The sequence below is a fragment of the Chiloscyllium plagiosum genome, unplaced genomic scaffold (genome assembly GCF_037043375.1).
Source record: "Chiloscyllium plagiosum isolate Xiang-an unplaced genomic scaffold, Cpla_swu_hap1 HiC_scaffold_16, whole genome shotgun sequence".
In the NCBI taxonomy this organism is placed as follows: Eukaryota; Metazoa; Chordata; class Chondrichthyes; order Orectolobiformes; family Hemiscylliidae; genus Chiloscyllium; species Chiloscyllium plagiosum.
This window is the reverse complement of record NW_028270154.1, coordinates 34,696,278-34,724,073: the sequence shown is the minus strand read 5'-3', so window position 1 is coordinate 34,724,073 and position 27,796 is coordinate 34,696,278. Positions and strand designations below refer to the sequence as shown.

At 39.6% G+C, this 27,796-nt stretch overlaps 1 protein-coding gene across 7 annotated transcripts; it reads left to right on the top strand.

Moving 5' to 3' along the window:
• LOC122556585 (S-phase kinase-associated protein 1) lies at positions 1-27,764 on the top strand. Of its 7 annotated transcripts, none has more exons than XM_087995272.1 (7): positions 156-242; positions 288-329; positions 15,758-15,854; positions 16,593-16,666; positions 24,133-24,276; positions 26,172-26,312; positions 26,748-27,764. In XM_087995272.1, exons 3-7 carry the CDS (start codon positions 15,758-15,760, stop codon positions 26,781-26,783), a joined length of 492 nt encoding a protein of 163 aa, XP_087851398.1. In that variant the 5' UTR covers positions 156-242; positions 288-329; the 3' UTR covers positions 26,784-27,764. The 7 variants fall into 7 exon arrangements, with proteins under 7 accessions (XP_043559377.1, XP_087851399.1, XP_087851398.1 ...); XM_043703440.2 differs by lacking the exon at positions 156-242 and adding an exon at positions 4,926-5,040 and having other exon boundaries at positions 313-329; XM_043703441.2 differs by lacking the exons at positions 156-242; positions 288-329 and adding exons at positions 438-453; positions 4,926-5,040.
• The last annotated feature ends 32 nt before the right edge of the window (positions 27,765-27,796 follow it).

Here is a 27,796-nt window from a genome sequence, read left to right as displayed (position 1 = left end):
CCTGGAGCTGGAGGCGGCCTCTCACGGTGAGTGCGCGCGAGCCCCTGGAGCTGGAGGCGGCCTCTCACTGAGTGTGCGCGAGCCCCTGGAGCTGGAGGCGGCCTCTCACGGTGAGTGTGCGCGAGCCCCTGGAGCTGGAGGCGGCCTCTCACTGAGTGTGCGCGAGCCCCTGGAGCTGGAGGCGGCCTCTCTCTGTGAGTGTGCGCGAGCCCCTGCGCCTGGAGCTGGAGGCGGACTCTCACGGTGAGTTTGCGCGAGCCCCTGGAGCTGGAGGCGGCCTCTCACGGTGAGTGTGCGCGAGCCCCTGGAGCTGGAGGCGGCCTCTCACGGTGAGTGTGCGCGAGCCCCTGGGGCAGAGCAGTGGCAGTGGTAGGGCCTCCCCTGTAGGGCGGTCGGAACTGCGCCAGGAGAGTGTTGTGAAGACCGGGAGTGGCTTGTGTACACCGGTAAAGGGTGAGGTCGGCCTTCTCGTTGTTTTAAAGTGGTTGTGGTTTTCCAACTTCGCGCTGAGTTCACAACAAGAACACCTTGTGGTCCCCTGTTTTTGTTTTGTTCACACTGCACCTTGTCCAGCTCTAGCCATTAACGGTCAACCTCTTCAACGATGTCTGGGCCATTTTCTGTTTTCTCTGGGGAAAAGACCCACAGCTGTTTCAGTCTTTAGAAGAAATGACATTTCATGGAACCTTCCAGCTCAAAGGGCAAACCTACATCCAGAACATCAGCCTGAGTTACACATCTTCTCAAAACTCGCTAATGACATTTCATTTCTGGTATCACTCCACATATTTTAATCCATGGGTCTCCATCGCCTCTTTATCCTTTCTGTAATGGATTGATGAATTGTTTATAATACTCCGTGTGGTCTAACCAAAATTCTATGCAGATTTAGCAAGTGTACGTTTTCATTCTTTAAAATAAATGCTCTGATTTGTATATCTATAGCCCCAGAAGCATCTGCTGCTCTGCCTTATTTAGGCACTTACTTTCAAGTTTTTTTTCTGGCCTTTAATATTCTTACCAAAATGTACCACCCTTCATCAGCCAATATTGAAGTTCCTTTGAGTGCATAATTGTCATTCATTTTCTTTATTGATGGCTTTCTGTGTTTTTATAAGCTTTCAATATTAATGGGTCATTGCAAATTTTGAAATTGCACATCAGATTTCTGAATTGTGAATGTTGAACAACAGTGATGATTTTTCAGGATCATCCGTTCACACCTTTCACCAGTCTAGCTACCTTCAACTCCTTTTGTGTTTTACAGACAGCTTGCTATTGCTATCCATACCACGGCTTTGATTATTGACTGCACGTTTTCTGACACTAATCATGAATCTGCTCAGTGATACCCTTATGAAAGCCGTTTTAGAAAGTTCATATACTTTTTTTTTACTATGTTAATCTTATCTATTTTTACTTTATCTCTGTGAATTCAACAATGGTAGTTTTATATAATATTCCCTTTTCAAGTCTATTTCTAGCTATTTTTCTATCACTTTTCAGAAGGACACTTCCACCTTTATCACTGATGTTAATATTCCCTAGGTTTGTTCTGTCTGCCTTTTTAATACAGTATAGGAATGCCATTAGCTGTCTGCAAGTCATTAATAGCACAATTACTTAAGGAGTCAGTTACTGCAGTAAAGAGAGGTGATATCTTGGTAGGGTCCTCAATGAGGCTTTGTGGGTAGAACTTAGGAATGTTAAGGGGGCAGTGTTTTAAAAAATTCTCAAGGTCAGGTTCGTAGGAGAGTAGTCTGACACAGAACAAACGACCAAGAGGCGAGTCTGCTAGAATATGAGCATTTTATTCCCCGCAGCGTCGCCACAACAGGGTCTCATACTTACAACGGGTCTGGCTTATACTCACTCTACATGTTACCGGAACTGGGAGCCGTCAGTTCTCGTAGAGCGGTTGCCAACTACCCACGCTCGGCGGTTAAACGTAACCCCGGAGCAGACTCACCGAACTGGAGACTTTTCCAGCTGATATACTCTTTTCCAGATATAAACATTCATGTGAACAGCAGAGCAAGGCTAAAAAACACATTCCATTCTGGTTACATACAGATAAGAAGATTCACACGGGGAGGTGTGTAATAAGATTCACACGGGACTAAGCAACACCTCCATTCCGGTTAGATTCACACATGTATTGGGACATAAGTTTTAACTGTTTCACCACATTCCACTGCTTGGTCCAATACATGTGTTACATTATGATTCACACATGTATTGGGACATAATTTTACACCACAGGCAGCTACTTTACTAGAGAACAGATGTTCTCTTTGGCTGAAGGATCAGTCACAAGGAGGTATAGTTTAGGGTAAAGGGCAGGAGATTTGGGGGGAAAAAAAACTTTTTCACTCAGCCGATGTTGGGAATCTGGAATGCATTGCCTGGGAAGGTAGTGGAGACTGGAAACTCTACAACCTTTAAAAAATATTTGGGTGAGCATTTTAAAACATAACACTCAACGAAATGGGACAAGTGTAGGAAATTGGGATTAGCGCACTTTTAGTGGTAGTTATGTCAATGTAGACTGTGTTGAAGAACCTTTTCTGTTCTGTATGAATCTGTAACTCCTCTCTGACATGAATCCCTTTTCTAATGATTTTTGTTCAGATATACTTACTGGCATTTCTACTATCCTTTCCTGAATGTGTCAACTTGTGACCATGCTGTCTGTCCAGGCGTTTTTATTTTCTAGGCTTGATCAATTTCTCATTTCTCATCTTTCTATTTTAGGAGTGATCAAAAAATGATATCTATTAGTATCATGTTCCTATATTAAATTCCTTGGGTAACTATAGAGACAAATAAGCTATAATGAAATGTAGTAATCTCTGAATTAACTCTAGGGCCATGCATGTAAAACAAAACAAAGAACTGTGGACTCAGCAGGTCTGACATTATTGGACAAAGGGTCACTGGACTCAAAGTGTTAAATCTGTCTTTCTCTTCACAGATGCTGCCAGACCTGCTGAGTTTCACCAGCACTTTGTTTTTGTTCTATGTATTAATGTATTTGGGAAGTAGTGTGTGGGGAAATGATGTAGGAGGGGAGATGTTCATCTTCCTGGTTAGAAGGGAGCTGTTGCCACATGTGGTGATGATGTAATGGCTGTAACATAGATGTCTCAAAGGACATAGTTAAGAACTTTATACTCCTGACATCAAGGATTGATTGGAAAAGGGAAATGGTTTAGTGACAGTATTGACCAAAAAGCTATTAAAAATATGCAGTTTTGAAGGTGTCTAATTAAGTTGAGAATGTTTCATTTAAAAAATACGCAATGTAGTTGGTGTATACTAATATTTAAGGGAAAAGATTGAAATCAGTCCATGTGTTTTATTCCTAGTGAGTTTGTTCTTACTTTGGAGTGGGATATATTTTTCCAGATTCCATCAATCATTTCATTGAATTTCTATTTCTTTGTTGGAAATTTTTCATTTACTTGCCTGTGTTCCTACCCATTTAAGATCTACTTGTTCCACTATATTATTTCGCTTCATTCCTTTAATAATGATATGTTTATATGAGAATGATCACTAGAGTTAGAGTCCTCCAGCACAGAAACAAACCCTTTGGCCCAACTGAGCTAGTCCTATCGCCTGTGTTTAGCCCATGTCCCTCTATTCCTATCCTTCCTATTCATTTACCGGTCCAAATGTCTTTTAAATGTTGTAATTCTACCTGCCTCTATCACTTCCTCTGGCAGCTCAGACCATACAGGCACGACCCTCTGTATGAAAAAATTGCCCCTCCGCTCCCTTTTCCCTCTCACCTCAAAGCTACGATCTCTAGTTTTGGACTTGACTACACCTGGAGAATGTACTTTGACTGTTCACTTTATCTGAACCTCTATAAAGTCACCCCTCAGCCTCTGATGCTCCAGGGAATAAATTCCAAGTCTATCCAGCCTCTTCTTGTAACTGAAACCAACCAGTCCTTGCAACATCTCCTGTACCCTCCCTAGCTTAACAATATCCTTTCTATTGCAGGGTGACCAAAATTGTATGTAGTGTTCTAAAAGTGGCTTCACCGATGTCTTGTACAGCTGCAACATGATGTTTCAACTCCTATACTCAGTGCTCTGACCAGTGGATGCAAGTATGCCAAATGCACCTTGTCCACCTGTGATACCACTTTTAAGGAATTATGAACCTGCACCCCGGTTCCCTCTGTTCAATAACACTTCCCAGGCCCTACAATTAACTGGAAATGTCTTTCCCTGGTTACCTTGCCAAAATGCAACCTCTCTCATTTATCTAAATTGAACTCCGTCTGCCATTTCTTGACTCATTGGCCTCCATGATCAAGATCTCATTGATAACCACCTTCACAGTCCACCATACCACCAATTTTGGTGTCATCTGCAACCTTACTAACCATACCTCCTATATTTTCATCCAAATCATTGATATAAATGACGAGCAACAACAGACTCAGAACTGATCATAGGCCTCCAGTCCGGATAACAACCCACTACTGTTAGATTCTTTTTCTTGAGATTCTTATACACTTGATGCAACTGCAATGCGCTGACTTCTGTGAACAGCCAAAATTTTATTGAGCAAGCACAAGCTTTTGGAGGAACCCTCAACACTCTTCGCCATGCTTGTGGAGCCGTGTCGAGAGGTCTGTCTGAACAAAGGAACCAGTTCTTCTTTTATGCACATCTGTAATGCCCACAAGACAACCCCCAGCCATCCCCACACAGTCACATGCCACTCGAGACACAATGCAGTGACCTGCTCATCTCTGGAAACAATGTAATGTGAATCAATCCTTAATGGCCAAATCTGTTGTGAATTTTTTTTTAAACTACAGGGTGTGGTCACAATTGCAACTGCAATGTTGTTATTGATTTCTGAATACGAGATGATAATGTAATTCTTTTATTCTGAATAACTAGGAAATGGCCATGCAAATGGCTCTGAATGGCAAGGGACGGGAATGTAAATTCCTTACATTCTACCTGTAACACAGAGACATCCCACCCTAGTCTCGGAGCATCCAAATTCCTGCAGGTCAGCAGAGCAGATTAACCCTTTAATGTTTCATTCCCTCCTTTTTATCATTTCATGATAACCACCTAGATGGCACTACCGGCTTATTCATATTATAGCCAATACTTAAGCAAGTTATTGACACACAACATATAATGATTATAACAACAAAATTACTAGCATCCTCCCATGTGGAAAGTGTTCATCAGCTCTTAAATCCACAGTCCTTAGTGACCACTCCACCCTCTCCAAGTTGAGTGGAAATGAGCGAGTTATTTTAAAATCTCCTTCAGTAAACTCCAACCTGAAAACAAAATCCAATCTGTCCTTGCACACCACTCCATGGAGAAATCTGAATTCTTGGATAAGGGCAGTTAAATACTCAACAAAACTGATGAGACTTCCATCCTTGTGGAGATGCTTTAGATGGATGATACCAGCGCATCTGAGCATGAAGTGCGGCAGCTGCAACTGCAGGGTAGGTGAATGCAGCATTCTTTGCTGCTTCTGCTTCCGCTCTGCTGTCAAATGTAACAGCCAACTGGCTGTTTTGATGTTCGCTTGATCAGTGAACCTTCATATCCCTTAAATGATCGAAAGAGAAGGTAAAGCTCACGTGGTTTAATATCCAGGGGAAGCCTCTGACAAAAAGCGTTTGGGCCTGCTCTTTGCTGTTGTTAGCTTCTTCAATTTCCGTGCTCATGTCTGGGGAGCTGATTGAGTCTGTTGGATGAGATTGTGGAGGGGTGGGCGGCGGTCTGAAGGCATGTTTTACCTGTGAACGGAGAAACTTTAGAGACTATGTTAGCTGCTGAAAGTATATTTGCATTTCCTCTTTCATTCCCCTTCCTTGTCAAGGTGGTTATCAGTATGAAGACAGTCACACATTTCACTATACTAAATTGTATCTGCCTATTCAAAGTTTGGGAGAAGATTTGTAGCTCCGGTGCTCGTTGTTGTGGTTCTGTTCGCCGAGCTGGGAATTTGTGTTGCAGACGTTTCGTCCCCTGTCTAGGTGTCATCCTCAGTGCTTGGGAGCCTCCTGTGAAGTGCTTCTGTGATGTTTCCTCCGGCATTTTAGTGATTTGTACCTGCCGCTTCCGGTTGTCAGTTCCAGCTGTGTCTGCCTATTTCAACATTCTCAGTCGTGTTAAAATCTGTTACTCTGGTCACTATTTATGACATTATCAAGTTTTATATAATCGGTAGACTTTTAAATTATACTGTCTAAACAATTCAATAATTTATAAACAACAATCAGTGGTCCTAAAATCAAACCCTTGGGAGACCCCATTCAGGTTATTCAAAAATTATTTTCCTTTAACAAATTAATACTTGGCTAATGTGAAAGCTGTCAGGAAAAGTATTTCAAAAATCTGGAATAGCAAGAAAACAACAATGCTTCTTGTGCATAGCCATTGAAGAGGCAGTTTCAGTTCAGATTTAAATCACAAATATTCATGCGAAACAAATGCAGAACATATCAAAATATGTTCTCCAAATGAAAACTCTATAATTTCTCTGTTAAAGCAAACAATAACCCACTGCCACATATGTACATATTAAATTTAACTTCAGATATAGTTCTAAGGTCTCACATTAATGACAAAAATGGTCCTAATTTTTTTTTTAAGTTTTATGATCAGTGTTTTTAATTGGAATGTGTGGTTGCTGACAAACTGACATTTTAAATTTAACTTCCCAAATAAAGCAGTCAGAATTACAGTGGTTACAGACCAATAACTGTACAACTTTGGTAGAGATAAACATTCTTTGAATTTGCAATATGCAAGGGGCCAATGAAGTCTTAATAATAATTGACCGAACTTAAATGGCTCAGCCTCAAGTTCTAATATTCTTTAAATCTTAACAAAACATCAACATTAAAATGCACTTTTCTTTTTGTGAGCACTCTGCATTTAAAAAAAGAACAGCAGAGATATTTTAATACAATACTTTCATCTGGCTAAAGCATGACCACTGACACAGTTGTTTTTTGAAACAGGAATTGTAGAATTTCAGACAAATCAGGGGCTCAAGGTCTTCAATCAATTTGTTTTAGAACTTGGGATTGGTGCCTGGGAGTATGATGTTATTGCAATCACAGAGACTTGATTGAAGGAAGGGCCTATATGGCAACTAAATGTTCCAGGATATAAACACTTCGGACAAGGAGGGTGGTAAAAGCAGGGAAGGGATTGCATTGTTGGTCAGGGATGGTATCACGGCTGTGCTAAAGGAGGACACTATGGGGGGCTTGAGTAGTGAGGCATTATGGGTGGAGCTGAGAAATAAGAAGGATGCAGTTACATTGTGGGGGCTATATTACAGGCCTCCCAATAGTGAGGGTGAGATAGAAGAACAAATAGGTAAACAAATTATGGAAAGATGTAGAGGCAACAAGGTAGCGGTGATAGGAGATTTTAATTGTCCCAACATTGACTGGGGTATATTTAGTATCAGAAGTCTGGATGGGGCAGAATTTGTGAGAAGCTCCAGGAGAGTTTTCTAGAGCAGTATGCTAATAGTCCGACAAGGGAAGGGGCCATATAGGACCTAGTGTTGGGGAAGGAGCAAGGCCAGGTGGTAGAAGTTGCAGTGGGGGATTTCTTTGGGAACAGTGACCACAATTCTGTAAGATTTAGAATACTCATAGACAAAGATGAGTGGTCCTAAGGGAAGAGTACTAAACTGGGCCAAGGCCAAATATATCAAAATTAGGCAGGAGCTGGGAAATGTGGATTGGGCACATCTATTTGAAGGCAAGTCCACGTTTGATATTTGGGAGGCTTTCAAAGATAGTGCAGGATAGGCATGTCCCGTTGAAAGCAAAGGATAGGAAAAGCAAGATTTGTGAACTGTGGATGACAGGAGAAATTGTACGACTAGCCAAGAGGAAAAGGGAAGCGTACATAAGGTCCCAGGCAGCTAAGAACAGAATGGGCCCTGGAGGAATATCGGGAGAGTACGACCAGTTTTAAACGAGGAATCAAGCGAGTTAAAAGGGGTCATGAAATAGCTTTAGCGAACAGAATTAAGGGAGAATCCCAAGAAGCAAGTGAGTAACTAGAGAAAGGATGGGTCCACTAAAGGATAAGAAAGGAAGGCTGTGTGTCAAACCTGAGAGAATGGGTGAGATTCTGAATGATTGCATCACTGTTCACTGAGGAGAGGGACATGATGAATGTTGAGATTAGAGATAGAAGTTTGATTACTCTGGATCACGTTGACATACATAGGAATGTATGTTGGGTAGGCTAGAGGTTATTAAGGTGGACAAATACCCAGGAGCGGATGGGATCTATCCCAAGTTGCTGAGATAGGCGAGAGAGGAAATAGCTGGGGTCCTGACATATCTTTGTAGCATCCTTAAACACAGATGAGGTGTTGGAGGACTGGAGGGTTGCTCATGTTGTCCCCCTGTATAAGAAGGGTAGTAGGGATATTCCAGGTAATTACAAATCAGTGAGCCTGACGTCAGTGGTGGGAAAGTTGCTGGAGAAGGTACTGAGGGATAAAGTCTATTTATATTTGGAAAAGAATGGGCATACCAGTGATAGGCAACATGGTTTTGTGTGGGGAGATCGTGCCTTACCAACTTAATGGAGTTCTTTGAGGAAGTGACCAAGTCGATGGATGGAGGAAGGGCTGTAGATGTTATATACATAGACTTAAGTAAGACGTTTGATAAGGTTCCCCATGGAAAACTAATGGAGAAAGTGAAGTCACATGGTGTGCAGGGTGTTCTAGCTAGGTGGATAAAGAACTGGTTGAGCAACAGGAGACGGAGAGTAGTAGTTGAAGGGAGTTTCTCGAAATGGAGAAAGGTGACCAGTGGTGTTCCACAGGGATCAGTGCTGGGGTCACTGTTTGTGATATACATAAATGATCTGGAAGAGGGCACTGTAGGTATGATCAGCAAGTTTGCAGATGACATTAAGATTGGTGGCATTGCAAAAAGCATAGGGGACTGTCAAAGAATATAGATAGACTAAAGAGTTGGGCGGAGAAGTGGCAGATGGAGTTCAATCCAGGCAAAAGTGAGGTGATGCATTTTGGGAAGTTAATTCTAGAGTGAATTATATAGTAAATGGAAGAGCCTTGGGAAAAATTGATGAGCAGAGAGATCTGGGAGTTCAGGTCCAATGTATCCTGATGGTAAATGTACCAGTGGGTAGAGTTGTCAAGAAAGCAGATGGTATGCTTGCCTTCATCAGACGGGATATTGAGTATAAGAGCTGGCAGGTCATGTTAAAATTGTACACTTATACACTTAAAGACATTGGTTTGGCAGCATTTAGAATATTGTGTACGGTTTTAGTTGCCACATTACCAAAAGGATGTGGACGCTTTGGAGAGGGTGCCGAGAAGGTTTACGAGGATGTTGCCTGGTATGGAAGGTGCTAGCTGTGAAGAGACGTTGAGTAGGTTAGGATTGTTTTAATTAGAAAAAAAGGAGATTGTTGGGTGGGGGGGTGGGGAGGGAACCTGATTGAGGTCCATAAAATCATGAATGGTATAGGCAGGGTTGATAGAGATGAGCTTTTTTTCTGTGTGAAGGATTCAATAACGAGAGGTCACGCTTTCAAGGTGAGAGGTGAAAAGTTTAAGGGGGATACACGCGGCAAGTAGTTTACACAGGATGGTAGGTGCTTGGAATGCGTTGCCAGCAGAGGCAGGCACAGTAGATTCATTTAAGATGCGTCTGGACAGATGCATGAGTAGGAGGGGAGCAGAGGGATACAGATGCTTAGGAATTGGGCGACAGGTTTAGACAGTAGATTTGGATCAGCTCAGGCTTGGAGGGCTGAAGGGCCCATCCCTGGGGTGTAAATTTTCTTTGTTTATTCTTCTTTGTTTTTAAGGTTACATGGAGACTGATTAGCAAGGTTAGATCTCATGGAATACAGGGACAATTAGCCATTTGGATACAGAACTGGCTGAAAGGTAGAAGACAGAGGATGGTGGTGGAGGATTGTTTTTCAGACTGGAGGCCTGTGACCAGTGGAGTGCCACAAGGATGGTGCTGGGTCCTCAACTTTTTGTCATTTACATAAATGATTTGAATGCCAGTATAAGAGGTACAGTTAGTAAGTTTACAGATGACACCAAAATTGGAGGTGTAGTGGATAACGAAGAGGGTTACCTCAGGATCCGGACCAGATGGGCCAATGGGCTGAGAAGTGGCAGATAGAGTTTAATTCAGATAAATGAGAGTTGCTGCATTTTGGGAAAGCAAATCTGAGCAGGACTTATACACTTAATAGAAAGGTTCTAGGGAGCGTTACTGAACAAAGAGACCTTGGGGTGAAGGTTCGTTGCTCCTTGAAAGTGGAGTCGCAGGTAGATAGGATAGTGAAGAAGGCGTTTGATATGCTTTCCTTTATTGGTCAGAGTATTGAGTACAGGAGTTGGGAGGTCATGTTGCGGCTGTACAGGACGTTGGTTAGGCCACTGTTGGAATATTGCATGCAATTCTGGTCTCCTTCCTATTGAAAAGATGTTGTGAAACTTGAAAAGGTTCAGAAAAGATTTCCAAGAATGTTGCCAGGGTTGGAGGACTTGAGCTATAGGGAGAAGCTGAAAAGGCTGGGGCTGTTTTCCCTGGAACGTCGGAGGCTGAGGGGTGACCATATGGAGGATTACAAAATTATGAGGGGCATGGACAGGGTAAATAGGCAAAGTATTTTCCCTGGGGTCAGGGAGCCCAGAACTAGAGGCATAGGTTTAGGGTGAGAGGGGAAAGATATAAAAGAGACCTGAGGAGCAACCTTTTCACGCAGAGGGTGGTGCGTGTATGGAATGAGCTGCCAGAGGAAGTGGTGGAGGTTGGTATAATTGCAACATTTAAGAGGCAGTTGGATGGGTATATGAATAGGAGGGGTTTGGAGGGATTATGTGCCGGGTGCTGGCAGGTGGGACTAGATTGGGTTGGGATATGTGGTCGGCATGGATGGGTTGGACTGAAGGGTCTGTTTCCATGCTGTACACAAAAGGATTGAATGTTGTATAATGTTAATGTAAAAACATATCTGCCCTATCTCACAGCCCATAAAACACACTGAATCGAGATCCTAATTCAAATAAGGCAAAACAGTTACTTCAATATTTTCTGAACCAGTATTTTAACAAACCAAAATATTTAAATATCAAACACTTTCATAATTTATATTGAAACTTCCTTTTTCGACCCAAGTATTAGTTCAACCTTAATTTCAGCATTTCTCATTACTTTTTTCACAACCTCTTAATGAAATTACACTTAAAGAGAAAACCCTCGCAACGGACCATATTGTGCCGCAGTCCAAGCAACTCCCCATAATGTTTGATTTCAAGTCTTCTCCTTTCCTGATCATTGAAGCAAGGCTTTACCAGCAGTATTCACATGTAGATTTTTCCTTAAGTTTTTTTTTTGCTGTATCTGCTAGTCAATCTTTAAACAGTACTGGCAGCTGAGAATCTTTCAAATGGAACCGATAGCCCATTGCTGGACTGACTGCATTGTATCCTGTCTGAAGTTACAGTAAGCACTATACAAGTTAAGTTCTTGTCATCTCTCAAACAACGATCTCTAATTCTAAAATGTTGGAAATCATTGATAGAAATAAATGTTTTATATTGAACATGACATCAAAACTCAAATTTCAAGTTTTTTAATCAAGTTCTAATAACTAGTAGTGTTGTGTATATTTAGAAAATGGGAATATTTTCTAAACAGCTGCAATTTAAATTGACGTTTATGAACTGAAGTTTAAAATGACAATAAAAACAGAATAAAATTCAATATTCCGGGTATTATTAGCATTGGCAACAAAGCATTAGGTGTACACACTTGGCCAACTGGAATGATCCAGAGGCCTTTTGACTGAGAGTATGAACACCTATGCATCTTCCATATTTGTTTTTGAGTGAGGGCCGTCCTCCTGCAAACGCTGCAAAGTGACAATATCTGGTATGCTTGTTTTTAAAGCAGGTGATCGATTTAGTGTGCCTGTCAGTTCACAGATGGCAGCACATTTGATTATGGTCAATGGGTTGGGGAGGAGGATGGCTTTGAGAAGATTTTGGACGTATAATGAATTCTGAATAGGTGTCCCTGGGGTGGTCAGAAATCCGCATTGTGACGATAGCTGGTCACGTTGGTATCATTATTTTGAAATGTTATTGACAGACCATACTTGTCAGGAGGTACCTCCATTTTATTCCCGCTTGGCATTTCAACCCTGATTCCTTATTTTACCTATCCTTTCTCGGTTTTTCCTGTTTTCCTTTACTTATATCATATTCCTCACACTGACTCTTCAGCACCTTCCAAGACTTGGGGTTTCCCTCATTATCTCACACTGTAATCCCGCTTTGAAATACATTGTTCTCCTAGCTAGTCTGTTTTGATTTGTTTGTAATTTCCTCAGCAGTCTTTCTCAATGTGGATATTAAAGTTTTCCATTTAGTCCCTGTATCTCGTTTCAGATTGATAAATGTTGAAGGTGGAGGAGGCAATGTCCCAAGTTCCTCCTAGCAGCCAAATTTAATTTTCCAACTTTTTATTTAAGCATCCTGATAAGCGCCTGAACTTTTCCTCATTTTTAGGGGTCATCCCGGCATAACCGTTGCAACGGGATCCCGAACTCTGACTTATTCAATATTTGTCCCTTTTTTTTGTTTTAAGAATGAACTTCCCCTTTGTTTCCATATACTAGTCTAGTATCTTTAGTCTCCACACCCACTTCAGGATTCATGTGGCTATCTCCCTTCTTAACAAGAGGTCTAAAGCAGGGTAGTTGAGACAGACACAATAATTATTTTTTTTTTGCACTATCCTCTGGAGACTCTAACCTCCTTTTCCCACGGGGACTTGAACCTCCTTTCCCCAGAGACTTTACCCTCCAAATTCCGGGGACTTTAACCTCCTTTCCAGTAACATGATTCTGAAAGCGAACTCTTGGCGTGCAAGTGCATAATAAGTTACCTCAGAGATTCCGTCACCACAGATTCCCAGGGGACAAGGGGTCGACTGAGTGGTAAGTTAAGGACAAAGATCAAGGTAAATCTTATCTCGTGGGCCCATCCATCACATGCAACCGGCACTCAGATGATCACTTATTCAGTCCACCTAAAAGCTCCATGTATGTTGCAATCCCACCGCTGCCACCAAATGTTAAATTCTTTCCTCCTGAGATTCTTAACACTTGATGCAACTGCAATGTGCCAACTTCTGCGAACAGCTAAAATTTTATTGAGCAAGCACAAGCTTTTGGAGGATCCTCAACACTGTTTGCCATGCTTGCGGAACCGTGTCGAGAGGTCTGTCTGAACAAAGGAACCAGTTCTTCCTTTATGCAAAGTCTCATATCATAATCAGTAATGCCCACAAGACAATTCCCCCAGCCATCACCCCTACGGTCACATGGCACTTAAGACGCAATGCAGTTACCTGCTCATCTCCAGAAACAATGTAACATCCCTTAATGACCAAATCTGTTGTGAATCTTCTTTTTAAATATAGGGTGTGGTCAGAATTGCAACTGCAATGTTGTTACTGATTTCTGAATACGGGATGATAATGTAATTCTTCTATTCTGAATAACTAGGAAATGGCCATGCAAATGGCTCTGAATGGCTAGGGATGAGAATGTAAATTTCTTACATTCTACCTGTAAGACAGAGACATCCCACCCTAGCCTTGGGACGTCTAATTTCCTGCAGGTCAGCAGAGCAAATTAACTCTTTAATATCTCACTACCACCACCCTCTGTCTACAATCTAAATGCTTCCCAATGCTGCTTTCTGTCATTTGTTCTGGCCCATTTGCCATCTGTAGGCATGTTGTGATCCATCTGCTTTACATTTGCAAAGAAATCCTGCAAACATAGTTAAAAACCTATTAAAAAATTGATGATGTTGTCTCGTGGAACTTTATTTGGGGTAGTTGCAACCATACATCAGGCAATGCTCTGATACACTTATTTACCATATTTGGATATAAATGCCCTGCTCTATCACCACCTCACTATTTGGCAATTTGCTGTGTATTCCTATTTGCATGATGGATCTGTTAACTTCTCTCTCATCGTAGATAAATTCTGTTACTACCATTTTAGTCAAAGAGTCTGTTTTCTAATGCCGTTGTTATCTAATTAGTGTGCCTGCAATCCCACCCCTTTCCTCCCAGTCTTTTCTCATGATATAATCTGCATTTTTCAGACCTGTCCTTTTCTATAGTCGTGATCTGTTACATCTGCCTTCTTATTACTGATTGTTGCCTCCAGGTCCCCTCTTTTCTTTAATTTTGTAATATGTATATGTTTCTGCATGACTGGTTAATTTATCTTTAGAAATTTTATTAATGATTTTTAACATTGCTTTAATATTTCTGTTTTGTGTGTTGTTTCCCAAGTGGTTTTGGTTCTTAATCTCTTCCCCAATTTTATCTGGCATTTCGTTTTCCTCCGGTTTCTCTCTCCCTGAATCCCCTGCTGATCGTCCAACCTAGTGTGCTAGTTTAACATTTCACCCATAGCCTATTTTCAATAAGAATTAAAAACACCGAGCAAAATAGCTATGTTCTTGTAAATTTTATGGTAAATATTAACTCCATAATTTAAAAGAATATGGAGTAAAGTTCCACTTGGTAGTTTTGAACATAAAAATAATGGATTGACTGTTGGAACTTTGTATCCATGTCACTTTTATCCATCTGGTTGGATTAGGGTTAACTTATTTTTAATTTATGGAATTACATAGAATGTTTCAACGCTGTACAGGTTATTCAGTCCAAATATGTATGCTTCATGTGAGTTTGTGTTCTATTCCAGAAAGTCAGGTGGTGAAGGATGGAACTGGAAGCAATATTTTTATAAACTTTACTAACAGACATGTGTTGTAAACATGTATTTCTTGGCCCAACAACCACACTTTCAATTTGTTCCTGTTTATTGAAGGAAACTTAAATTACTAGTTAATTCCTACCACTTACATTTAACATCAGGGGCTCTTATGGTGCAGTGGTATTGTCCCACTGGGGGAGGAGACCCGGATTCATGTCCTTCCTGCTTCAAAGGTGTGTTATCATGGACAGGTTGATTTTTAAAAATATCTAAACAACTAACACCGCATCCCACTTTGCTTCCTCTCATCTTTTAAAATATCCTTTCCCTCACATTTATTTATCAATGCATTGATAATGATCAGATCATCTTCTAGGTGTATTGGTTAGGATTAAAGTTTGGCTAGGATTTGGAGGTGCTCTTGGGTCAGAACTCTCAAAAAGCATCTCCTGGAGTTTCTTGTCTGAAAGGTGGTATCCTCGTCAATGCAACAATCCATCAATATGTTGCTTAAAAACCTAAATTGTGTGTTCAGTTCTCTGGAATGGAAGTTGAAACTATTATATTGAGATTTAGAAGTGTTGCTTTAAACCAAATGCTGTTAGCAAGCAAAGTCGAGTGTGATAAAAGGTTTATGCCCGAAACGTTGATTTTTCCTGCTCCTCGGATGCTGCCTGACCTGCTGTGCTTTTCCAGCACCACACTCCCGACTCTGATCTCTAGTATCTGCAGTCCTCATTTTCTCCAACTCAAATTCAGAGTTGATAATTTAGCTTATTAATATGGTGCTGGTAAAGCACCTCTGTTAAATTGTGTGCATTATGGTTTTGAATGGGTTTTGTGATGGGACAGAATTCAACAACTGGTACTGTGATTTTTAGCACTGTGAAATTTCCTGTTTTTATTTTCAGATGCCATCAATTAAACTCCAGAGCTCTGATGGAGAAATATTTGAAGTTGATGTGGAGATAGCAAAGCAGTCTGTGACAATCAAGACCATGTTGGAGGGTCAGCATTTTTCTCTTTGGAAATAATCTTGTTTACTAATTAATTATCCTTCAAGGACCTCAAGCTTCTTTTTTTAATAAAGTGCAACATTTGAATGAACTTTGATTTACGATTACTAATTTATGCCTTTTAGGTTCAGTAAAGGCTATCTGCTGATAGATAACCATTTAAAGTAGTTATTGATATTTTTCTTATTGAGTTTCTCATCACAAATAAAATGACCTAAAACAATACCAAAATTGTGAATATTTAATGAATGCGTAAAATAACCTTGTCCATTTGCTTTCTAATTATTTAGATTTCAGGTCTTTTTTTTTTTAAAGACACATATGTTGTCTTTCTTTCAGTTCTTGCCCTAAACTGGATAATAAGACAGGCAAATCAGACCCTTGTTTCAACCTCTCCTAATTGGCACACCTTGAGTGACTGTTTGTTCTAAACATATACTTTTACCTTTGCTGTTTGTTACTTTACTAAGATAGAACACACTTTCTGGATTTTGGCTTTTTTTAAAATCTTGTTGTCCTCCTCTTTCTTTGGTGACAGGTCTTAGATGCATTGTTATGCAGAAGACCTGAATAGAGTTAATGGGAATCAACATTTACCCATATTTTAGTACACAGATGGGACGGGAGAAAGGAAGCACTTAATACGGAAAACATGCTTTCTATGTGTGAAGTGAGGGAATCCTGGTGAATAATGACAGATGATTAGTTTACTATGTTTTATTCTGCACAGATTTGGGAATGGATGATGAAGGTGATGATGATCCTGTTCCACTTCCAAATGTCAATGCTGCAATTCTCAAAAAGGTAAGAACATGTATTAAATTCTCCAATCAATACTACTTAAGTGAGTGAGAAAAACCTGAATATGTAATTTGTGTTGAGGCAGATTGAATGCTTGATCTCTGAGTAAAAGATACACTAGGGACCAGTCATCATGATATAGTTGAAGTTAGCATTCAGTGAGAAACTTGGGTTGGGAATGACTGTGCCAAACTTATATAAAGTAATTATATAAGGATGAGAGCAGACTGAGAACGGAGTTGGACTGAGAACGGAGTTGAGTGGAAAAAACAGTTAAGGAACAATGTGTCAGATATTTGAGAAACTAGTTCATGACTGTCAGCACAGAAGTAACCCAATGAGAGAGAAGGATTCTAGAAAAGGTATCAGTCAACCACGGTTAACTGGGAAACTTGACAATGGTATCAAATTGAAAGAAAATGCCTATAATGTTGCAGCAATTAATGGTAAAGCAAAGGCTTAGGAAATTTTTAAATGCCTTTGAAAAATGACCAAGAAAAGGGGACAAAATAAGCTATGATGGCAAAATAGACTGTGAGAGCTCATTTAAATGAGAGAGGCCGCAGTGAACATTCTTACCTTTTAAAGAAAGAGATGTGGAAATAGGAGATAAGGAAGTAGCAGAGGAGTTAAATAAATACTTTGCATCTATCTTCACAATAAAGGACACTAATGGCATTTCAATGATGGTAGTGTGGAGAAATGAACTCAATAACATTCACTAGAGGGGAAAAAAATGTACTAGGCAATCTAATGTAGCTAAAAGCTACAAAGTCTCCTAGGCCTGATGGGTTTTACCCTAGGGTTTTAAAGGAAGAGCTCCAGGGAGAGTGCAGGTGCTGGTCGTAATCTTCCAAGAATCCTTAGATTCTGGAAAAGTCCCAGAAGGTTGGAAAGGTACCAAATAACACCTTTAAACAAAACAGGGAGGGAGACAAAAGAAAATCTTAGATATCAGCCAATTAAGCTTAACATCTGTCATTGGGAAAATAATTCTATTATAAAGGGTAATTGAAGAGCAGTTATAAATACATTATTTAATGGTGCAGAGTCTGCGTAGCTTCATGAAGAAGAATTTATTGCGTTTTCTGAAGAGGTAGCAAACACTACAGACAAGGGGAACCAGTAGATGTAATATGTTTGGGATTCCAAAGGGGTTTGAAAAGGTACAGCACATAAGAGAAGAGTTCATGGTATTGGAGGTGGTACATTAGCGTTGATAGAGGATTGGCTAATTAATAGAAGACAGAAATAGAATAAGGGGGCATTTTAAGGATGGCAACCTTTAACTAGTGGAATCTCATAGGGATCAGTGCTGGGGAAACAATTATTTACAATATGTATCAATGACTTGCATGAGGAAAGTGAATGAATGGTCACAAAGTGTGTAATAGTTTGTGCAGATGGCACAAAAATAGAGGAAGGCGGACATGTTTGACAGAGGAATATAGACAGATTGAATGAGAAGTTGAAGACTTAACAGAGAGGATATAATGTGGGAAAATATGAGGTTATGTAATCTGGCAGAAAGATTAGAAGAGCTAAATATTATTTAAATGAGTAAATAATTTAGGCTCAGCAGTTCAATGGGGAGGCAAATGGACTGTTGGCCTTTATTTCAAAGGGAATGGAGTATGAAAATATGGAGTCCTGCTAAAACTATAGAAGATACTAATCAGACCAGACATTAAATACTGAACAGTTTTGATCCCCTTCTCCAAAGGAGGATTTACTGGCATTAAAGACAGTGTAGAGAAGATTCATTAGGGTGATTCTAGATATAGAGGGATTTTCTTGTGAGAAAAGGCTGAGTAGTTTGGGCTTGAACTAAATGCATTCAAAAGAATGAGAGGAGACCTTCTTGAAACATGTAAGACTCGTAGGGTCTTGATAGTATAGATGCAGTGATATTGTTTCTCTCTTGTGGGAAAATCTAGGACTGGACGATGTGTTTGGAGTAAAGGGGACACCCATTTCACACAGGTGAGGATTTTTATTTCTCTGAGGATACTGAATTTCTGGAATTCTGTACCCCAGAGGACTATGAAGACTTGGATATTTTAAATTGTTCAAGACTCAGACAGATCTTTAATCAGCAAGAGTTATGGAGATAAGGCAGTAAAGTGGAGTTGAGGATTATCAGAGCAGCCATGATGTCATTGAATGGCAGAGCAAACTTGATGGGCTGAATGGCCAATTTCTGCTCCTACATCATATCATGTCAAGAGTAGGTCAGAGACTATGTGGAGAGAATTCTTCATGAAGGTGTTTTGTAAAATTGATTCAGTTGTTAACATTCTTACTGTTAAGTTAGAGGGTTGAGAATTGAAGTGTCACTCTAGCTATTTTAATCTAGTATAGAAGGAACACTACATTTTCATTGTGATTACAATTTGGATAAGATTTTAAACCTAGATAAGAGATGGCATGACTGTTCAGACCAGTAATTTTTCTGTTTTACTGGTTAACATTCCTTAGCCTACCAACATCACTAAATCTGAATAAACTGTATGTTTGCTGTTTGAGGAAGAATTTGCTATGTATGTGTTAGCTTGCAAATTTATTACCATATCAACTGTGACCATACTTAAATAATAATTATGATTTGGAGATGCCGGAGTTGGTCTGGGGTGTACAAAGTTAAAAATCACACAACAGCAGATTATAGTCCAACAGGTTTACTTGGAAGCACTCTAGCTTTCGGAGCAACGCTCCTTCATCAGGTGATAGTGGAGGGCACGATCGTAACACAGAATTTATAGCAAAAATTTGCAGTGTGATGTAACTGAAATTATACATTGAAAAATTGATTGTCTGTTAAGCCTTTCATCTGTTAGAATACAATGATAGTTTCACTTCTTTACACTGTATTCTAACAGATGAAAGGCTTAACAGACAATCAATTTTTAATGTGTAATTTCAGTTACATCACACTGCAAATTTTTGCTATAAATTCTGTGTTACGATCATGCCCTCCACTATCACCTGATGAAGGAGCGTCGCTTGGAAAGCTAGTGTGCTTCCAATTAAATTCGTTGGACTATAACCTGGTGTTGTGTGATTTTTAACCAAATAATAATTGAATGTGAAGCACTTCACACCTCTTAAGGATGAGATACTTCTTAATGCAAGCTTTTCCCAGAGTTCACGATGTCACCAATTTTAATTCATCTGTTGTGCAAAATATCTTTCTTCAAGTGTTGTCTTGAGAACTTTGCCTTTTTTTGTTGTTTTTACCTTTGGTCACTAGCCTATTATTTCCTGCTGTATTTTCATAAATGTTCTCTATTATTTTCTACACTGATTTCCTTTGCACTGTTGATTCTCTCTTTGGAAAATGAACTCTCTTATGATTTGTCAATATTTGTGTGAAACCTTGGATTTGCATGAGATTACCTCCACATGAAAAGAATTGAAACTATTGTTTTAAACAAAATGTTATTTTTTAAAATTTAAAAACATTCTAATGACAGTCTTCCATCTAATTTTTTTTCTCCTGAGTGAGGGTTCCCCTGCTATCATGGTTGATACAGTCTTCAGATATGCCCATTCCATTTCTTCCTTCAGTTCTTCTTCCCAGAACTGTGATGGGGTTCCTCCTATCTTCTTCATCCACTCCACATGCCTCCGTGTACAACAGACCATCTTCTGTCATTTCTGCCTCTTCTAGCCTGATTCCATGGCAAACACAGGTTTACCTCCCTTTTCAGCATTCTCAGTCGTACTGAGCATCCTGTTTCTCTTGGACAGCACTTTTCTGTGTACCAGCAGGAAATACAACATTTGATTTTTAACTTTCTCTTTATTCACTGTCCATGGTCCCAAATAAGTTTTCCAGCTGAAACTGTGATGTACATGTGGTGCTTTAAATCTAGTATACTGCTTACAATGTGGCCTCCTTTACGTTGGGAAGAACAAATCTGGATTGGGTCTCTGTAGAACACCACCATGCAGTATGCAAGCATGACTGTGCTTCCGGTCTCCTGTAGTTTTAATTCTCCATCGTTCTCGCAATCTTACCTCTGGTGTTGATGTATTACTCTATTCGATGACGCTCAACACAAAGATATCCTGACTTTCGATTGCACAATTTAAACCCAAAGAACAATACCTAACAGGAATAGAATCTTTGGCCCTCCAAGCCTGTGCAGCCACATCATGCCCTTCCATACAAAATCTGCCTTCACTTAAAGAATCCATATCCCTCTTTTCCCTTCCGATTTATGTATTCAACCAAGTCCTTCTTGAACACTGCAATTGTGTCTGTTTCCACCTTATCTGGCATTTCAGCCTTTGTGTGAAAAACTTGCCTCATACATCTGTGTCCCCTAGTAATTGACCCCACCACCCTGGGAAAAAGCCTCTATCCACGCCATTTGCAATTTTATAAACTTCTATTAGGTTGCCCCTCAACCTCCTGCATTCCAGTGAAAACAAACCCAGTTTATCCAACCTTCAGCTAAAATCCCCCATGCCAGGCAACATCCTTGTTAATCTTTTCTGTACCCTCTCCAAACAGCCCACATCCTTTTGGTGGTGTGGTGACCAGAACTGTACACAATATTGCAAATGTGGCCTAACTAAAGTTGCATGAAGCTGAATCATAACTTGTCCATCTTTCTACTCAATGCCCCTTTCAATGAAGGCAAACATACCATAAGTCTTTATTACTACCTTATCTACCTGCTCTGCCACCTTCAGTGATCTGTGGACCTGTACGCCTGGATCCCTTTGCATTATCAATACTCTTAAGGGCTCTGTTATTCACTGTATAACTCCCACCTGTACTTGACTTTCCAAAATGCACCTCTTCACACTTGTCCAGATTAAATACTCTCTGCCATTTTTCTGCCCATGCCTTTATCTGATCTATTTCCTGCTGTATCCTCTGACAGTCCTCTTCACTATCCACAGTTCCACCAATCTTTGTATCGCCCACAAATGTACAAAAGAGACAAGCTACGTTTTCCTCCAAATCGTTTAGGTAGACCATGAACAGCAGAGGACCCAGCATTGATCTCTCTGGAACACCACTAGTCACAATTCTCCATTTCAAAAAGCATCCTTCCACTGCCACCTTCTGTCTCCTACCACTCAGCCAGTTCTGTATCCAGCTTGCCAGCTCATCCTGATACCATGTGACCCCCAAACGGAATGTTGAGTTCAACAATTTCAGGCTATGACACCTTTGCTGATTTAGGACCAACCTCCTTTGTTTTTTCCTTTATCTTGCTTTTGGACATTGGCTGGTCATCATTCTGCCTCCTCGAGGCAGATCCTTTGATTCTTAACTTGTCTCATTGCCTTTTCCATTAGCGGTACAGTTCATCATCAAATCTTTTGTTCCTTAATCTTGTCTTCTACCCTGTCACTAACCTTTCCACCTTTTTTTGTTTTTTGTACCTTTCCTTTCACGTACTTAAATATATTACATCTCCTACTTTTCTCTGAAAGATCAAGAACCCGAACTGTCAACTTTTGCACCAGTAATATTAATTAGCTTTCTTAGCGTTTTTTGGAATTTTCTGCTTTTATTTACGTTTCCTGCATCTGCAGCATTTTTTGTGCATTAGTAGTTGGTATGGATTTTACAAGATCGTTATGGATGTAGTGGGTCAAAAGTTGTTCTTTAGTTTCTACTATCAGAATTTTAATTCAGCCCTGGCCAATGGAGTAAAAACTTAGTTCTCGGAGTTGAAAGGGCTGTGTGAAATGGGTTACGGGCGTGCAAACAATGAACAAGAATAGGTCACTTTGTCCTTTGACCCTGCTCCACCCTTCAATAAGATCATAGCTGATCTGATTTTAATCTCAATTTGACAATCCTGTCTGTTCCTGATAACCTTTGATCGACTTAGTAATCAAAATTATGTAACTTTACCTTTTTAAAAATATTAAAAGATTTTGCATCTGCTGCCTTTTGAGGAAGAGATTCTTGAAGGCTCCTAACTCAAAGAAAAAAGGATTCTTCATCTCCATCTTAAATGGGTGACCCTTTTATTTTTTTAAAACTGATCCTACTTTTTGATTCTCCCACAAGAGGAGGCATCCTTTCGACATCCACCCGGTCAAGTCTGCTCAGGATGTGCATGTTTCTGTTAAGTCACCTCTGACTGTTCTAAACTAATGACCTAGTCTTTCTCTCTGTTCCTCACAAGACAGGCTGTTCATTTTAGATATTAGTCTCCAAGCCCTTCTGCAATTGCTTCCAAAGCATTACCATCTTTCTGTAAGTACGATAACCATAACTGTTCACAAGGCTGCAGGTGTGGTCTCATTCTGAAGACCGAAGCAAAACTTTCCCAGCCTTATATTCAATCCACCTCTCAACAAAATACAGCACACTATTGGCTTTTCTGACTTGCTGTAACCTAATGCTAATGTTATGTGATTCATACACTAGAACATCTAGATCTCTTTTTCTTAGAGCTCTGCAACCTCTTACCATTAGGATAATATGCTTTTTTAAATTCCTTCTGCTAGAATGGACAATTTCACACTTTCCTTCTTAGTGCTCCATTTGCCAAATCTTTGCCTACTCACTAAACCTACCTATATCCCTTGTAGGTATTTGCATCCTCTTCGCAACATACTTTCCTGTCTATCTTTGTGTCATTGGCAAATTTGTCAATCAGACCATCAGCCCTTCATCCCAATCCTTCATGTAAATTGTAAGGAATTGAGTCTACCATTCCCTCAAAACTGTGTGCGCTGCCGATGTAATGTTCCTTGCACGGCAATCAGTGTACTGACAGAGATTGCAGCATTGACTTCTCATTTTGAAAGCACACAGACCTCTGAAGTTCACACAGAAGCAAAACCAAAAAGGGGGATTGCTGATTGAGGCCCCAAACCACCTGTGTGGCACATCACCTGTGACACCCTGCTAGCATGAAAAAGGCTCCATTATTTCTACCCTCTGGCTGGCTAACAGGAAGCAATCTTCTATCCATGCCACTGTTTTATCCACTATTCCTACCCCTAGATTTTTTTTCCCTCAATAACCTTTTGATGTGGCCTTATCCAATGTGATTTGGAAATCTAAATCCAGTACAACTACTGTTTCCCCTTTATCTGCAGCATAAGTTACTTGGGTAGGGAAATATCGGCCAAGTTCTTACAATTCAAAACCTTGTGACAAAGTAGCAGTAAGTAGTAAAGTAAAATTCACATTCACATCTCAGGATATTCTTTTTTTGAGATTGAGGTTAAGCAGATTAAAGGGAGTTTACCTGTGATTTATGTGATTGAAACAATAAACAAAATGGAAAGTATTCAATTCCTGGAACTAATATTCCTAACAAAATTCATCGGAAAGTTACTTTTTTATCTTGCCAAAACCTATGAGCTAAAGTGCACTGTTCTATATGGCAGAGTGTAACTTTGGTATTGTAATCAAGCTATTATTCCTTTTTGTTCATCTATACTTTCACTCATTCATCTTTCACCTATCCATCTGTTGTGTCTAGGTGATTCAGTGGTGCACTCACCATAAGGATGATCCTCCTCCTCCTGAAGATGATGAGAACAAAGAAAAGAGAACAGATGATATTCCAGTATGGGATCAGGAGTTCCTCAAAGTAGATCAGGGAACCCTATTTGAGCTAATTCTGGTGAGTATTTTTTTTAAAAGTATATTAATGAATACTGTAAATTTTTTTCTCTTCCAGTCTGCTTGTGTGGCAGTTTGACTTGTATATTTAGCTGGTCCAGGATGAACCCCTCATTTACTGCAGTCAACTGCCTGTTTGATTTCTCTTGGCCTCTTATCTATGATAGAGAACATGATCAATAACTTGCTGTCGTGATCACCATTCATCATGATGCCAGAACCTTCCGGCCCATGATCGTTATAAAATGTAAAATTCTAAATTTCCTGTGCTAAAACTGAGCTTAAAATTTATTCCTGACTTTTTTTGAACCATTATTAAGCAATTCAGATTTCCAAAAGGGTTGTATGTTGGTGTACCATAAGTGGGATATATGTTTGAATGTGAATTTCTAATTTCACCTGGTTGTGGAGCAGAATATTTCCAGAGATTTTAAAGCAACTAAGCACCAATTTTTACAGTCTACTTTTATTTGGTCGCGAGTAACTCATTCTATAGCAGCGTTGAACTTTGTTCTGACCACACAGATTCCCTCACTGCTATTGGATTGAAATAGCCCATTCCAAGTAAAAACCGAGAAATGTGGAAGCTGGAGGTCTGAAACAAAAAAAACGAAGTAGTGGAGAAACCCAACTGGTCTAGCAGTATCCGGAGAGAGAAAAACAGAGTTAGTGTTGAAAATGCTCATTCTGTGTCTCTGTCGCTGCTGCCAAACCTGCTGAGTTTCTCCAGCACTTACGTTTTGTTTAAGAACAAACAGGCTTGTTTCCCTAATCATTTGTTATCTTTCCTTGTACTCTGACCTTGACAGATTTCAATACAATAAACCATTCCAAATACAGTATTTCTCTGTGGTCTCACTCTGTAAGGCTGCTCTTGTTTGGTATTTTTTAATCTGATAGTAGGTATGACAACCTAACAGTAGTTTCTCTTCTCACCTGTTTTACTACGTGCAGAGTTCCACACCTCCCAAATCGATCTATCTTTGGCTCCTTTCTCTACATGCTACCTTTCAACAATATTATCCGTTGACATGACATTAGCTTCACACATTAACTTTGATAAACACACTGCTATGCCTCTCCACCTCTTCTTTTGCCCCCATTGCCTTTGTGTATTATTATGACTGCTTGTTTCTCTCTTGAATGAGTTCTAGCTTTCTCCAGGTAAGCATCAGCACAATAAGCCATTGTCTTTGTGCAGTAATGACAACATCACTCCTTTTGCACTGATTTCATTCCTCCTCGTACTTGCTGAAATCTCAGTCTCCCAATTCCCCAATTTCTTCTTGTTCTTTACCTCCCTCTATTTTCCCACTCTTTCTCTGAAGCCTTCTTTCATTGCAGTTCTACATTAACCAAGATCCTTTCTTGTTGGGAATGGTTGAAATATCACCTCTGGATTGCGCAAAGTCCACACACGCAAAAAGAGAAACCTGACGTCATTGGAAGAGATGAAACATTTTAGTGACTGTAACAAGTCAAACTGTTTCAAATGAAGTGGAAAATTAAGTTTTTTTTTGGCCTTTAGTATCTTTTTGCCAAGTTATTTGGGTAGCATGCAGAAAATTAATTCCTGAAAATATTAGGAAGATTAAGAGTTTAGCAAGAAAAATGGTAGAGCAGATGGTGTTTACTGAGACTCTGCAGTTGGCCTCAGAGTCATGGAGATCTACAGCCCAATTTTTTTAAAAGGACCAAATGTATAAAATTCTGTCCCATTATCAACTATGGACATTAAGTTCCTTTAAAGGAACACTATCCTCACTGTTAATGTACAGAAATCAATACCTGCTATTCTGTTTTAAAATACTTTACTTTTTTGCTACAACCCTTTTTGGAATCTTGATGATGGAGTGAAAATATGCAATTGAGATATCAGTTTTTTTTGTTATTTAGGCTGCAAATTATTTGGATATTAAAGGTCTGCTTGATGTGACGTGCAAAACAGTAGCAAATATGATCAAAGGTAAAACTCCAGAAGAAATTCGTAAGACTTTCAACATCAAAAATGACTTTACTGAGGAAGAAGAAGCCCAGGTAATAACAACAACTCTTACTTTTTATTTTAATTTCAATTGCAGAAAGCCAGGTTTAGATTTTCTGGTTTTGAAATGAACAAATTGTTTGTCCTAAAACAAAGAGCCAAACTAAAACAGGGAGTAGCTGTATTGCTTTTTATTCTGTCTGCATGTAAATTGCCTCATTTATTTAGCTGGTTTAAATATAAGCAGAAGTCATAGGACTATAGAGCAGGAGTAGCCCTGGAGTCTGCTGTTGCCATTCTAAATCAATTCTCGCTCAACACCATTTCTTGTGATTTCCTCATATTCCTTTGTCATGAGAAATTTGTTGATCTCTGCCTTGAACACAGCCAATGATTGAACTTCCACAGCCATTTGTGGTGCAGAACTCAGGATTTCATTTCTTTAGGTGCACTGTTTTTCACCATGTTACTCTTTTCTTTAAAAACAGGTTCGTAAAGAGAATCAGTGGTGTGAAGAAAAATAAAGGTCCCTGTCCTCGATAATTCTCTAACCCGCTGAAAGAATTTTCCAGTTGCTGTTGCACTGCACTGTTTTGTAAATGTTTAATATTTGGAAAATTCGACAAAAGGAAAAAAAAGCATTTAATTGCATGATGTTTCCTTACTTGTTCAGAGCAGTATGTTCTAAGCTCTATTGTTATTACACTAGGATTGGAAGTGACATCCAGCTTTACACCACATGATTCATTGTAGGAGTTTGACTTCAAGAGGATTAGAATGTCTCTGTGTCATTAAATCTAAATAGTGTGGTCTAGACAAAAATCCTTTAATACAGTTGGCATATCTGATTTTCATGTAATCTAGTCTAGAAGACAGCAGGATATGCATTAAGGGGGTTTTGTTCAGTGATTGACAGCAAATTCACCCCTGTTTTAAGCAATTGAACTATCATTTGCTTCTTTACCAATAATTGCACAATAATTTGAAGAGATTTGCAGCATGAAGGGTACGGCCAGATTATCCACGGTAATTTTAAAAATTGATTGAGACAATTCTCCTTTCTGTGTGGGTTCAAGTACAGAGCACATTCTTTACACTGTAACCAGAATTGTGACTTGCTTCTATATCCAAGAATTACTGTGGACCCGTTTTCCCATTTAGTATTTGTATTCTGATTTTTGAATATTTTAGAAGTACAGTTCTCTTCTGATTAAAGTAAGTTTCACTTTCTTGCACCGGCTGCCCTCCTCTGCTTCACTTTTTTGCTGAAAAGTACATGATAATCAGAAAGTAGTGTAAGTTTCATTGAACAGCAGTGCTACTGAAAGACTCCCTAATAGAGTTATGGGAGCTCCAACCTTTACAGGCCATTTACTTGTTTAGATTTGTTATTTACTTACTTGTTCTGTACAGTGTACTTGACTGCAATTACAAATTAAAATACTCCAATTTCTCTGCTTGTGATTTGTTGTCTGTTGATCAATAAAATGTATCTATAAATTGCACTCAGTCCATGTTTTACGTTATTTTGTCATAA

Excerpts from the sequence above, each read along its gene's own strand:
- LOC122556585 (XM_043703440.2), top strand. The coding sequence starts at position 4,951 with ATGGCAAGGGACGGGAATGTAAATTCCTTACATTCTACCTGTAACACA. Across the intron at positions 5,041-15,757 it reads GAGCATCCAAATTCCTGCAG|ATGCCATCAATTAAACTCCA; the intron begins GTCAGCAGAGCA and ends TTTTATTTTCAG. Across the intron at positions 16,667-24,132 it reads ATGCTGCAATTCTCAAAAAG|GTGATTCAGTGGTGCACTCA; the intron begins GTAAGAACATGT and ends TGTTGTGTCTAG.